General features: G+C 39.4%; 1 protein-coding gene across 15 annotated transcripts in view; it reads right to left on the bottom strand.

The window, feature by feature from the left end:
• The window catches only part of ADAMTS6 (ADAM metallopeptidase with thrombospondin type 1 motif 6), a 123,840-nt gene that overhangs the window by 68,954 nt on the left and 39,830 nt on the right, over window positions 1-15,056 (bottom strand). For all 15 annotated transcript variants that reach the window (XR_014503048.1, XM_083403720.1, XM_083403722.1 and 12 more), the window contains 2 exons: window positions 7,623-7,666; window positions 2,471-2,576 (listed from right to left, as the gene is read on the bottom strand). Coding sequence is in view for 14 of the 15 variants with exons in the window: in XM_083403720.1 (XP_083259846.1) it covers window positions 2,471-2,576; window positions 7,623-7,666 (150 nt within the window). In the remaining variant the exon portion in view is untranslated. The remainder of the gene's footprint in view (window positions 1-2,470; window positions 2,577-7,622; window positions 7,667-15,056) is intronic.

Below are 15,056 nucleotides of genomic sequence, written 5' to 3'. Positions count from 1 at the left end.
CAACTATTACCTGATCACAAATTACTCTTATTTTGAGATAAGGTGTTCGGGAGAGTGACGGCACGCTGCAAGCACTGTTGGAGGAAACTGCTGCTCTTGACCCTTTCCAGTCTAGGTTCAGGTCTGAATTTTGAACAGAATTAGCCTTGGTCACCCTGATGGACACCTTCCTTTGGGCACGGGAGAGCAGGAGTGCAACTCTATTCCTCTTTCTTGATTTCTCAGTGACTTTCAATACTGCTGGCTTTCCTGGTATTTTCCTGGGCTCTTTGTGTGAGTTGCAAATTGGTTGCACTGTGTTACTGTGATTCCATTCCTGCTTACATGGCTGGGTTCAAACATAGTGTTGGGATGTTATGTGTCTGCCCCCTAGCAGTTCCGCTGGATGGTGCTGGAGGACACAATTTTCTCCTCAATGTTGTATATTAAATCATGGGGAGCATTCATTAGATTTGGGGAATGGGGCCGTCAACACACTGACATTCAGTTCAATTTCTCTGTTACATCAGAAGAGACTGTATCTGTTCTGAACTGCCGCCTGGATGCAGTAGTGGGTTGAATCACAGCTAACAAAATGACACTGAATGCTGATAAGACTCTGTGGGCGAGTAGTTTACAGTCTGGAAATTGGTGAATTTACCAATTCTGGACAAGGTTCCACTCCCTCTAAAGGAGTAAGTACACAGTTTGGACCATTCTTTGTTACTGGAACCTAGGTAACTTCCTTGGCAAACAGCACCTATTAACAAAGTAGGTGGGTATATCAACTACAACCCTGCCTGGACAATGACGTCTTAGACACTATGATTCATGCATTAGCAACCTCACAACTAGGCTACTGTAATGCGTTCTATGTGGGACTTCCCTTCAGGCATGTTTGGAAGTTGTAGCTGGTGCAGTATGCTGCAGTCAGCTTGCTGAATGGAGCATCTGGACATGTACATATTACATCTGTGCTGAGGGAACTGAATAGGCTGCTGATTAGCTACCAGGCTATGTTCAAGGTCTTGTTACTAACACACAAAGGCACAAACTCCTCAAGACCAGGTTACCTCCACACTTATGTGCCCCTGGATATAACTGTTTAAGAGCAACTAGACCATCATCATTTTTTTAAAAAAAGATGAGCGTTATATTATTATGGTGCTGTAGCATAAACACTGTTGTACTTCTTTCATTTTAAAAAGTACAGTTGGAAAAGCCAATTAAAAGTTGGAAAAGCCAATTACAGTGGTACCTCTAGATACGAACGGGATCCGTTCTGGAGCCCCGTTTGCACCTAGAAGCAAATGTAACTAGCGATGGCATGTCTGCACACGTGCGCGTCGCTTTTTGTCGCTTCTGCGCAGGCGTTTGACGTCATTTTGAACGTCTGCGCACGCGCAAGCGGCAAAACTCGGAAGTAACGCGCTCCGGGTTGCCGCAGAGCGCAACTCGAAGGTGCTCAACTCGAAGCATATTCAACCCGAGATATGACTGTAAAAGATTTATTTCAAAAACAAAATAATTAAACAGCCCACCAACAAGGTTAAATAGTGCATGAGTGCTGAGCTTCTAATGGCCCCACCCAGAGCACCTATAACACACCCACTGATGTGGATGGAACACAGCATAAGGTTACCAGACGTCCTCGTTTCCCGGGGGCAGTCCCCAGATTTACAAATCAGTCCCCTGACAAAATCCATCTATTTAGTAGGAAGTTGAAAAGTGTCCCCGGATTCATTGGAAAAAAATCTGGTAACCTTAACATAGCAGAAGCAGTATACTACCAATAGTGTGGAAAGTTGATTCCAATTCTGCTTATAGCTTATAGCAGAAGAGCAATGATTCGGCAGCACTAAGAGCTATTCACGTGGAAGCAGCCCAAATGAACCAGATACTAGCTAATACTAGGTAGGTAGATAAAATGACCATTGTTTACTAGGACTTACTCCTAGAATAAGCTTCCAACAAATAAAATATGGAGGTTGAATTCATACATATAATAATAAATGATGGGTTTACTGTAATGAGAACCAGAAGGCAAGAGCCTCAGATTTGCATTCTTCCTCCTCTGAGTACATGGGGAGGATATTTAAATCTTCCATTGACTTCAGTGTGCCTACTCTTGAGTATGAACTGGCCAGATATAGCCTACATAGGGTAATCCCACCCATATCTCCTCAAAAGTCCTTTGAACCATACCAGACATCATTCTGGTTGCCACGTTCTCCACCAGTTGCACCCTCCAAACCATATTCCAGAGCAGTCCTCATAGACAGCATTGCAATAGCCAATTGGCATATCTCAAGTATTTACGTGCTGAAGCAATAAATCTTTTAAGGTCATATTGTTAGTGAAAGACAAAAAGTAAAATAAAGTGAATCATTAGGATAATTTTATGTATGTAGCAAGCAGAACAGATGAGAGAATAAAGTCACAGATAAAGGTCATTAAATTAAGATTTATAAAGATTTAAAAATGTACTCACTTGTGACCAATTTCATGTGCAATGGTAAAAGCAGAACCTAAGCCAATATCTTCATTAATGCTACAGCTCCTTTCAGGCTCACACATTCCAGCAACAGAGGCCAAGCCTGAACAAACAAAAGGAGACACAAAGGGTCATGCCAAGGTGTTTCAATCTTAAAAGCCCTAGTTATAAATGCCTGGATTCTTTTTAATAACCTCCATGCATCGAAGCAGCAGTTGGCAAAAGGTTAACTTTCTAGTCATTGCAAAATCACTGGGGGGAATTTCACTTTGCCGGCTAGACATTAATATTTTTTGAACTGCAGTCACTGCTGGAAAATGTCTAGACTAGGGGTTAGATTTATAAATTTTACTTCTGGTAACTTGGGACCACCTAGTAATATGAGCCAGGAGAGGGAATTCAAGCAAGCATTTCTATTTTAACATTCTTGAGGTTGCAGAAAGCAAAATGTGTCCACATTATTTTTCTAAAGAGATCTGTTTAAGTTTAGTGGGTTCATAAAACATACAAGAAACATTTTTAGCTACAAAACCCCCGAGTGGTATATTTTTAGGAATTTTTATGAAAACAAAAAACTCAATGCACCAATTGCAGAGAAAGAAATGTTAGCTGTATTTACTAAACTATAAAAACTTCTGCTTATCAGTTTTCTGAAATTAAGTTCTCACCACATACATCTGCTTCTAAAACCTTTTAAAATGGAACACAGTATGTACAAATATTTTAAATGTTCTTCAATACTACTTGGGATGTGCACTAGTGCAGGATTAATTTGTTACCACTGCGGAGGAATTGACCTGCTGCAGCCTTAAAGGTATTCCTCCTTGAGGACTATTATCTGGGGAAAACATTAACATACTCTCCTAGGGGATTATGTACCCTGAAAAAATACTGCTACAAAACAAGGACCAAAAAGGGATACTTTTAGCACTGAAGGGAATGTATTCTATGAGCAAAGTAACCTAAATTATGATTAACATTAACTTGCTAGGGATGTGTTACAAGGAACCAGATTAACACCAGCACTCCAGGGTTTACACTAGCTTTGAACTCTTTTCTGTTCAATCATTTCAATCCATAAAGCCCTGCATGGTGCAGAAATGAGTCTTACCCCATAGAAACTCTGTTCCCCACTAGCTTTCTGTGATCCCTTAATTCAACTGAGAACTCTACTGATTAGAATGGCTATGTAGCTCCTCATCTCTGGAATGTTCTCTCCAGGGAGGCCTGACTGGCGCCAACTTTGTCATCATTTCAACTCCAGGCATATATGCTTTTGTTTTCCCGGGCATTTGGACAGCACCAATGATTGTATGTTTTTACTCTGAATGTGTTTTTAATGTGTGCATTTTTATTACTGTATTTTATTATTATTGTAAATTGCTTTGGGCCTTTTTGTTGAGGGAAGCAATGCATAAATTCAATATGCCTAACCTATGTCTGAAGTCCATAGAGCAGCAGCATATACAGCAGTATTATCTGTGGCTGTTCCACTTACAGATTCCACACACAGAGTTTTCAAATTCACCAAGATCTAAGTTTGGAGTATTTAAGGAACATTATATGTTCATATTATTTGAATTGGCACTCAGTAGTTGAAGTCAAGGGGGATATGAGTAAGAAATGAGGAAGACAGCCTGATATTTTATCTTTGAATAAGTTTTTAATCTACATAACTGCTACTGACACTGATCTCTTACAACAGACTGGAACAGAATGAAAACAAACAAAACAAGCTCCAGTAAAGAAGGTGGAAATTACTTGACCAACTGTAATTTCTGCTAGGTGAAGGTTACAATCACGTTCTTTCCAGTCTATTCAAAGACAAAGTTAGAATACACCTAAATTGTACTTTCATTGTAACCAAATACAATTGTTTGACTTTTTAACTCTGAATTCCAGAGTAGTATCTTTGACATTTTTAGAATGATTGAAAGTAATGCACTCAGTTATTATCAATGGATGAACATTGGAAAATATTCCTAATGGATATGGCTAATACTTATTTTACAAATTAAAAACTGTCAACAAATTAATTAATAATTGTGAAACAAAACAAAACCCACATATGACCCACCCAAACTACTATTATTTATGTGGCACATGGTTAGTTAACTATTACCAGAGGAACATGTCCTTCAGTCTGTTGCTTTGTGTCCATTTTCCACCCTTCTGAAATCTTACAGCTATTAACTTACTTCTCTCCTTTTTCTTTTCTGAGGTCTCCCTTCAGTGTTTTTTCCTCAGCTATCCCTCTCCCTCCAACTTCCATCAACACTTTTTTCTCAATATTTTATGCTCCTCCTCCCCCTTAGCATTACATGTCCTTGTGCATTCTATCCAAATATGTCCTTTTCCAAGAACTTCCCTGGATCAAGCTGTCTCAAGCAAGCCAGGATCAAACTGTCCCCCAAATCTGGATCTAACAGGGAAATCTAGTTAGTTTAAAAGTAGAAGCAAAAGCTTCGAATTACCTTATCCTATCTTGTGCAAAAAACTATAATGAAGGAACGGAGGGAAGGAGTTCCACAACTTAGGGACTGTTTCAGAGAATGTCCTCTCCCAGGCCAACATCACCACTTTGTGAGCCTCTGAGGGTAAAGGAAGTACCAATAGAGTCCCTTCTGCTGATTCTAGCACCTGAGAGAGTCGGTAGGGAAGGAGGTGATCTTTCAGATATTTGGAGCCAGAGTCATTTACGGCTTTGAACACTAAGATGAGCACTTTCAAGTGGGTCTGGAAATGAACTGGCAACCAGTGCATCTGTTTTAAAACAAAATATGGGCTCTAAACAGAGCCCCAGCCAATTGAAGTTTCCAAGTGGTCTACAAGGGCAACCCCATGTAAAGCACATTGCAAGAGTATGGAGTACTGTGGTCAGGTAATCTCTATCTTATGGATGCAGTAGCAGCCAGAGCTGAAAAGGGAACTCCTAGCCACCAGAGCCAGACAAAATCTATGCTTGCCATGGTTGTGATTCCGTTCTAGAAGGAAGGAGTCTGCTCTCTGCCATCAGGTGGAACAGCATCAAGTCATGGGCAAACCCCCACCTTTCCAACATCAAGTTATTGAGATGAGCAATGTAACACCCATTTAACATTGCAATTGACCGACCACAGTGTGACACAGAAGATGACCTGAACTCCTACTGAGAATGAAGCTTGCAAAAGGTCCTCATGCTTACTCCTCCGTCTCCCTGGTAAAGGGACCCCTGACCATTAGGTCCAGTCGTGACCGACTCTGGGGTTGCCAGCGCTCATCTCGCTTTATTAGCTGAGGGAGCTGGCGTACAACTTCCAGGTCATGTGGCCAGCATGACTAAGCTGCTTCTGGCGAACCAGAGCAGCGCATGGAAACGCCGTTTACCTCCCCGCCAGAGCGATACCTATTTATCTACTTGCACTTTGACGTGCTTTCGAATTGTTAGGTTGGCAGGAGCAGGGACCAAGCAATGGGAGCTCACCCCGCCACGGGGATTCGAACTGCTGACCTTCTGATCGGCAAGTCCTAGCTTCTGTGGTTTAACCCACAGTGCCACCCGCGTCCCATGGGAGTCCTCACCATGTGGTTCCCCTTGCCTGTATCATGGCGTCTACATACTCCAATTGACCTGGGCTAAAAAAGTTGGGTATGTAAAAGTGACGCTTACTCAGAACCTGTTGGTGCTTGAAAGGTTAAGGATGCAGTGGCAACAGGGAGCTTCTGCAGCTCACTATACATAGACAGACCCTTAGGGGATTCAATTTACCTATGCACCAGCAGGGATTTATTCTTAAAACACACTTAAGAATGTCTTAAGGCAGGCTACAGGACCAAGCTAATAATTTGAAATTCTGGACAAAGCTTTTAGGTCTGAGAAGACAACAGAGTTCAAAATCAGAGCACAGCACCTGGTTTAAGTATCTGCACCAGGTGCTAGACAGATGTGAAGCAGAAAAAAATATTTCCTGAAGCTACAAAACAGCTGTAGACACACTCCATGAAGGCAACTGAATACACATAGCTCCTTTCATGCCTCCCTGTTCAAGGACATGGGGATTAAAAAAAACAAAATATCTACCCAGCAGCAGATTCTCTTATCTCTTCCTTAGATACCCATTTTCACTTTGTGCTGAAACAAGAATGCCTGATCAACAGAAATGTAATTTCAGGTAGTGACTAGGGGTGCATGTCTAAGCTTAAGATGCAATAACCATGTGGCATTGTGATCCAGCCATTCCATATGTCATTCTGTTGCCAGTGATACAAAATGTACACTCATAGAAATCTCCTGAAATGCCAGTGAATGCCAGCAAAGTTACAGCTATGCGATTGCTCAATCTGCCATGTTGTGGATTTTAAAACTAGCAATGGCAGAAATTGAAAACGCTAAATGTTTTCTGTAGAAGATAAATGCTTACTGTAAAAACATTGATATTTAGACAAGGGTTTTGATATCTCAAGCACACAATTGTCCAGGTGCTATATAAAGTGGACAAAGCAAGTTAACAGAGTCCTAATGTTTCCTAGAGGAGGGATGGCAAAATTCTGGCACGATCATTAAAAAATAGTTGCCTGCTCAAAATCCTACAGTTATCATTAAATACTGAGCAAAATTTTAAAGAAATGGCAGACTTTTTTCTTTTCCAATCTACTTTATGGATTAAGAGCACTGTAACAGTTTAAAAAACAGCATCAAATTCACAATACAACCACCATTATGGAAAAGGATTCAGAGACGGATATGTGGTAAATTCAAGCTTTTGCACCAGACAGGATAATGAGTTAACTGCATGCTTTCTTAAGCACATTTTTACCATTAACATTTCTGGTTTTTCTGTGTGTCTCTTTTGTTCTCTTTGTATTTGTGAAATCTATCAGAACAATCTTTATGAGGAAGAAAGCAATGTGAGCTTCCCTTGCCCCCCCCCCCAATTGTTGCTTTGATTACCTTCTAGGTTTTTAAAGTGGCACAGCTGTCCAAAATAACTATTCGTTTTTTTTAACATTACTGCTTCTTGCAAACAAAATATATTTTCAGAATCATTTTCTACATAAACATGAAATGTGAGGAAATCATCTCAAGAAATGATGTCAAATGAATAAGTAACAAAAACCAAAACATTGAAGAAAATAAATACCCATTTAGGTTACATTTTTGCAACCTTACCCAGTGTTCCACAAGGCTTGTTTTTATATGTGCAGATATCGTATCTGTAAAGAGGGGAGAGTAGATATATTTATAAAACGTTCAACCTGGTTAAAACATTTTTTATATTTATCACATTTCTGCAGTGTAACTCCAGTTGTCAGACTGCAATTACTGTAATTATGAGCAGCCAGCTGGAGTGTCGGCTCTGCGTTCTGGTGTAAACCACAGGCTGCAGTATGCTCACAGCCTCTGGCCTCAGGCCAGTGGGACACCTGCCAGGAAGGAAAAAAAGGTTAAAGTGGACCTTTGTAATCTCTGGCCTTATAAAACAGCCTGCCACTCTGTTATGAAGTTGCAGCAGTACATCTGCAGAGCATCACTATTTCAACAAGAAACTAACAAAGCATTTTTCTAATCCTATTGAAATATTTTCTTCCTAAGGACACTGCATATTTTAGGATACTGAACAGTAATGTTTTGCTCCTAATGTTTTGTCTCTTCCCTGCTCTCTTGATGTTGCCTGAAACCAAAATGTTAGCAAACTAAGTGATACGTAAAATAAACGATACATTATTAAACAACCTCCTTTTTTAAAACCCTCTTCCCTAAACTCTTTCTTTAAGGGAAAGGGGAAAAGAAAAAAGGAAAGACACAAATGTTATGTTATCATCCTATTCCGGAGAGTCAAACAATGGTTCAAAAATCACAATGAAAATTCCTACCATTCATTTCAATCATTCATTTTGAGCATCAGCTTCTTTGGGTTTCTTACTATTGTCAGCATGAAATCTCCTAAAGGTGACTGTTTACACTTGGAGAAGCATAATTAAGACTAACATCGGGAAGGAACCAGAGCTCAGTGATGGAGCACACGCTTAGCACACAAATGTCCCAGGTTCAATCTCAAACAGAAAATCCACACCTGAAACTCTGCATTCAGTAGATAGTACTGAACTAGATGGACCAATGATCTGACTCAGCATAAAGCAGCTTCCTATGCACAGACACAGATACATATGTCCTCTACCTGAAGAAAGTTTTTAAAAAAGGAGATGCATCTCTTAACGTTTCTAGGGATACATTTAGAAACCGAAAAACACGGAAAGTTATTACAATGACCTCTCATACCCTGGAATGGGTATGAACTAGGGCTAGGCGATACCTGTTTTTCAACATCATGATATATAACCAGCTAAACATAGTGATAAGTCTGAAATAAGGATGGAGCTATGTAGAGGCATTGGTTGGCTTCACGGTTTTTCCTGCACCATTATTTTTGCATAGCGCGCATGCGCACACACACATACACACCATGATTCACAGGATATTGCTTCCAGGTCAAAAACTACGAAGCCGCTATCACAATATGGACCTCAAACCAGATATGGACGATGTATCACCCAGCTCTAGTATGAACGTTCAGAAACATTCATGTTCTCACACTATTTTATTTTTAGTATTTTTTATTGAGTTTTACATTGATTAATTATATACATTTTCCAGTTGTCTTCAATATATGTTAACTTATACATGAATGTAAACCAAAATAAATCAATACTTCTTCACAAGTGACTTCCCTCCACCTTATTTTGGCTTTTTACTTCTTCCTTATCTTTTTAACTGTGTTTTTTCATTATTTCACTTCTCTTACATAATATATGTTATCTATCTGTTATTTACTTTGCGAACTTTAGTCAAACAAAACACATCAAATATTTTGTTTGAGAAAAATGTTTTTCCATGTCATCTTTAAAACTTTGGTTTGGTTGATTTCTAATTACTTCTGTCGTTTTTGCTAATTCCAAATATTTACACAATGTGATTTGCCACTCTTCCTTCGTCTGTGTCCTATCCCCTTTCCTATTTTTAGTGATCAGCATTCTTGCTGCAGCTGTAGCATATAGGAACACCCTCCTTTTATCATTTGAGATATCAATTGTCAAAATACCTAGAAGAAAGGCTTCTGGCTTCTTCACAAGTATTTGTCTAAACATTTATTTTAATTCCTCATAGACAATGTCCCACCACATATGGTACATTGTTCCTTCCATTTGCTTACACCTCCAGGATGCATTTGAGTTTTTTTATATATTTTGGGCAATTTGCTGGGGGTCATGTACAATCGATATAGCATTTTCATAAGATTTTCCATTATTGAGAAGCAAGCTGTGAATTTTAAGTTTTTTGCCATAATTTTTCCCAATCGTCCATCTGGATGGAATAAGCAAAGTCCTTTGACCATTTGATCATCACGGTCAGATGATCATGTTCTCACACAAATTGACACATAACCTTAGCTGAAGACCCACCTCAGTACAACTAAGCCACTTTGGACAAGGCAAGAAAACCAGTTTATAAATACTTTAAATATTAAATACAAATATTAAATATTAGATAACAAGACTATTACACTGCAGGACAGATTCTGAGGGCACAAACTAAGGAGGAATCAGGGAGCATCTGGAAAGCAGATCAAATTTCAGGATAAAGAGAAAACAAGTGATTAAAACAAGTGTCTCTTGATTTATCGGAGTTCAGCCATATATTGGCTGGTTGGATAATAAAACTGCTACCCACCCTTTCAATATCAGACCCGTATCTCTCACAGTGATGCTCTCAATGCATTTCTGGAGATTATATAAAAAAATAGTAGGTAATAATTTGTTATTGAGAAAAAAATACTTAAAATGAAACATATACTGTATATTATCAGACAGGTTAACCATTATCTGATGGGTTAAAATAAATCTTGTTTAACAAATTGCTTGTAAAACTCTTCAATGGCATAAACTTGATTGCATCTCTTTTGAGGTGAACCAAAACAACTTTTTTCAAAGAAACAGTATCAATCATTAATCAATTTATGCTATAGTACTCCAAGTTGTTTTTGTTTTTTGATTAAATTAGCACCCCTTCAGGAACTTTGAGCTCTTTCCAGAGAACATGCGAAAAATCTTTCAGATGAGACTGAAATGTGAAAGAACAAAAAGTTCAAGGCACCTCTTCTCTTATTGCAATTTCCAAACTTTCTTTTAATTTGATAGCAATATGGCAGTGACTAGTTCAAAGGAACATTTCCGTCCACACACTTCCATTCTGGGAACCAATGAATTCCCAAAACACAGTCTGACTAATGAAGAATGCCCCAGTGCTGCTGGATGGGAAAGCCTGCTTACAATGGAAATCCATGTTTCAACCAGTTCTCAAAGGCAGGGCTGGCCCATCCTTGAGGCACTGTGAGGGAGTCACCTCAGACTGCAGGCTGAGAGACTGCAGGCTGAGAGAAATGGCAGGTGTGGCCCTAAAGAGTGGGCCTCTTCTTCTGCCACTGTTGCCTGCCAGCCTCCTGGTGTTGGTGGGTAGCTTCAGTAGGCGGCTTCGGAGGGAGGAGCTGCTCTGGCAGGGAGCAGCAAGGGACAGTGTCACTGGGCTGCAGCGGTAGCTTCAGCAGCGGGTGCCCCTTTTGCCTCAAATATCAAACATCCTGTATTGATCCTTTTAGGAAGGATGATTGGATAAGGCTAAACACCTCCAGTATTTAAGACATTAAGTAAAGGTAAAGGTAAAGGGACCCCTGACCATTAGGTCCAGTCGTGGCCGACTCTGGGGTTGCGGCGCTCATCTCACTTTATTGGCCGAGGGAGCTGACGTACAGCTTCTGGGTCATGTGGCCAGCATGACTAAGCTGCTTCTGGCGAACCAGAGCAGCGCACGGAAACGCCGTTTACCTTCCCACCAGAGTGGTACCTATTTATCTACTTGCACTTTGACGTGCTTTCAAACTGCTAGGTTGGCAGGAGTAGGGACCGAGCAAGGGGAGCTCACCCCGTCGCGGGGATTCGAACCGCCGACATTCTGATCGGCAAGTCCTAGGCTCTGTGGTTTAACCCACAACGCCACCCGCGTCCCTTAAGGCATTAAGTAGAAATGCCAATCCATTGATAGTTTTAAAGTTGCTGTATAAAGCTGATGTTCTGGGGGATTAAATACTACAAGCTCATCATTTTATTCAAAGTCTGGGTATAAGATTTAACGTGCATGTTTAGGAACAACAAAACTTTATACAAGACTTGAAACTCTTGATTTCTTGTGCCACAACATCTGCTTAGTTTTACAGAATCTGGTATACCAAAGCAGCATTTTGCCTTAAACTAAAAGTAAACAATTCATTTAGTTTCATCCTTGAACACCAAAAAAGGAAGAAAAAGGATAGTGCACATGTCACGTTTCTCAATAGGAATAGCTTTCCTGTTATTTGTTTGACATGTCTTTTACAAGTTGCCATAAACAAAACAAACTTCTACCTCTACAATATTTCCTTTTACCATTTTACTTGGTGGAATAAATTAGTGTGGATTATACAAAAAGAAAAAATACTTTGTTGTCAGTGCAGTAATTCACTGAGAGCATGTATGACAATTTTTTTAACAGAAAGACTACTACTCTGTTGTTGTATATACTAGTCATATTATTCCCACATAGTATAAGACCCAGGGTATGGTCTGAAGGCACATGATGTCACCACCTTGCTGAAGCTAAACAGATTGGCATTCAGTCAGTGCCTGCATGAGTGACCACCTGGAAACTATCTGTTCCATCTTGCGTTCCACCACTAAAGAAAGGCAAGATATGAATGTAAGAATAATAAATAAATAAAAATAAATGAATATAATAGAACATCTATGTCTTTGTCACATTTGGTTTTCCTGAAGTTGGGTAGAACTCTGCAGATTGAGATTCTGGCTATGCAAATAGCCCCCTCCATCGCAGCAAGAGCTGCAGCTGTTTGGCTGGAGAACTAATCAAATGTGATCTCACAAGATGTAGAGATTGTCATTAAATTGGATTGTTTTTTAAAACTATCCAAGTTGCTGGCCATTACTACTTCTTACGGGAGCAAAATCCACAGCAAATTAGACAAATTCATGGAGGGTAAATCTATCCATCTACCTCTCCTGTTGGAGGTAGTATGATTCTGGATACTAGTTGCTGTGAGTCAAAAATGGAAGGAGTGCTGTTGTATTCCTGCTTGCAGACATCCCATAGACATCTGGTTGGTCACCATGATGTCTTTTAGACTGATCTTACCAGGGCTTTCTAATTTTCTTATCACTCAGAAATCATAATACAATTTTATATTAGAGTTCTGTTTTTGTAGTTCAAACCAGTCCCAACTCCTGAACCAGTAGGAAGGGAAAGATGCAAAAACTCTTGCTTAAAACCTGAGAAATCAGAATGAAAGTTTGCAGCTCTGGGACTATTCCGGTCAAATATGAGTTCAACCCCTACACTTGATGTCAAAAGGGAGAAGCAAAGATGCAAAATAGAGCATAATGCTGTATTTCCCTTGAAGACTGAGATTTCACAATGAAAGTTGGCCATGCATCTTCAAGACAGTGTATCTGAAGTTCAAACCAGCAGCATGACTCTCATAGGGATTTAAAATATGGAGGGTTTGGTCCAGACTTTGTTTCCAGGCTTAGCAACATGGAAACAAAAATCTTTTCACCATCTCCCAGTTGATGGCTGATCAGCTGGGAAGAGGAGAAAAATGGTGGGTTTCCGCAGGACTTGGCAGGCTACACATGCAGCTGAGAGCCACATGCAGCTTGGCAGCCATGGGTTGCCCACATGTGTTTATTCACAGTCACTATTTGAGTGGTAACAATTCCATGTTATTAGCTGTATGGACGTGGGAATTTATGGTAAAAATGCTTTTCTGAAGAGTACTCACTGCAGTCTGCAAAGTGCATTGCTGGCACAAATAACTATTCACTGGAAGTCTGCACCACTGGAGATGTGTAAGAGCTGCATAAGCCTTTAATCATTGTTATGCTTTAACTTAAAACAAACACTAGAAGCAGCTGATATAGCAAAGCAGAATGATGTTTATGCTAGGTCAGACTTCAGAATACGAGAATATGTTTAAGTACAAATGAGGATATATATAGAAACTTTTAATATTTGTATAACTTTTTAGCCAACTTAGAGAAACACAATATTAATTTAAAATATTAAAAATATTACATAATTCAGCACTAACAGAGAAATCCCAACTGATTTCAGCATAATTACATAATTCAGCACTAACTGAGAAATCCCAACTGATGAGCAACCTTTAAATCGGACATTTAAACGTAACAATTACTATAAAATACCACTACTGATAATTTTCCCATTTAAAATACCCAAGATTTGTTTTCCCATTTCCCATTTGCCTATGTTCCCAATGTATTATATCTCTGTATTCCAGAACTTGCCAAACTATGTGTTGCAACACGCTAGTGTGTTGACTGCAGTGTGTAGGTGAGTCATGTGAATGCTCCCCATGCTCCTCCCAGGGCTGGAAAGGAGTTAGTTTAACCTCTGGTTTGCTAATAAACCTGAATTACTGTGTCGCGAAATGATGTAAAACTGAATTACTGGGCTGCTAAATGATGCATGTCTAAAAAGTGTGCCATCAACATGAAAATTTTGGAAAGCTCTGCTGTATCCCTTTTGAACGGCTACAACAGCATTTCTACTCCAGCTGAAATCAGCAATAAATAGAGATACTAGGATTTGATATCTGATAATTTAACCATTTTTCTATCCCAGGCCCAAAGCCCTTTACATTGAACCCTGTGTTAAAATAAGCCAGTTTCAGCATTGGAACAAATGCATCATGTTGTGGAAAAATTAGCACAAGTCAGTTGTTATCACATAATTACCAGGGTACTGCTCCAAAGGTTTACAAATCACACAGCAACTAACACATTTTCTCACTGAAATCCAAATTAAGATCTGAAAGTGGGATAGCAAATTCAACAAGCTCAGGTGTCATAATTTCTCTGCTACATTAGATAAGAAATGTCTGAAACTGATTTATAGAACAAAATAAAAATAAATGAATTAGTAACTTCAAATTAATTTCCATTTCGCCCAATAAAGAAGTTTGTAATTACTGCATAAAGCTTGAGGGAAATCACAAAGATAATTAATTATCTATTTGAGGTTCTAATTTGCTGCTGACTCACAATCAAAGGCTTCACGATACTAAGCTGTCCCTTACTGCAGAAAGCATAGCTAAGCTCTTGGCAAGAACCCAAACCTTCAAGGCACCTTGCCACCATCTTTTCTTTAAGGTCAATTGATATTTTTTAAAGGGGAGTGGATTGGACAAAAGTACAATAATGCTCTTCCAGGATGCAAGACAATTAGGGCAGTTACTAAACTGATGCTAATATGTTCACCCTCATTTTACTTATTCCAGTAGATCTTTAGCCACAGTTGGCTGAGAAGAGGTGCTTGTAGATGTAAAGGCTAGAGAAAAAGACAGGAAAAGGTAAAAAGTGGGATCTGAGCCAGAAGTGGCAAAACAGCTGGAGGCTCCAAAATGTTGGGGTGAGAAAGAGTGGTCAAGTTTTTAAGTATTCAGTTCAGAAAACTATTAAATAACATCTTTCAAAAAGC

The sequence above is a fragment of the Podarcis tiliguerta genome, assembly GCF_965153285.1.
Source record: "Podarcis tiliguerta genome assembly, chromosome: 11".
Classification (NCBI taxonomy): domain Eukaryota; kingdom Metazoa; phylum Chordata; class Lepidosauria; order Squamata; family Lacertidae; genus Podarcis; species Podarcis tiliguerta.
Note: the sequence above shows the minus strand (reverse complement) of the source record. Positions and strands in the feature narration are given on the sequence as shown.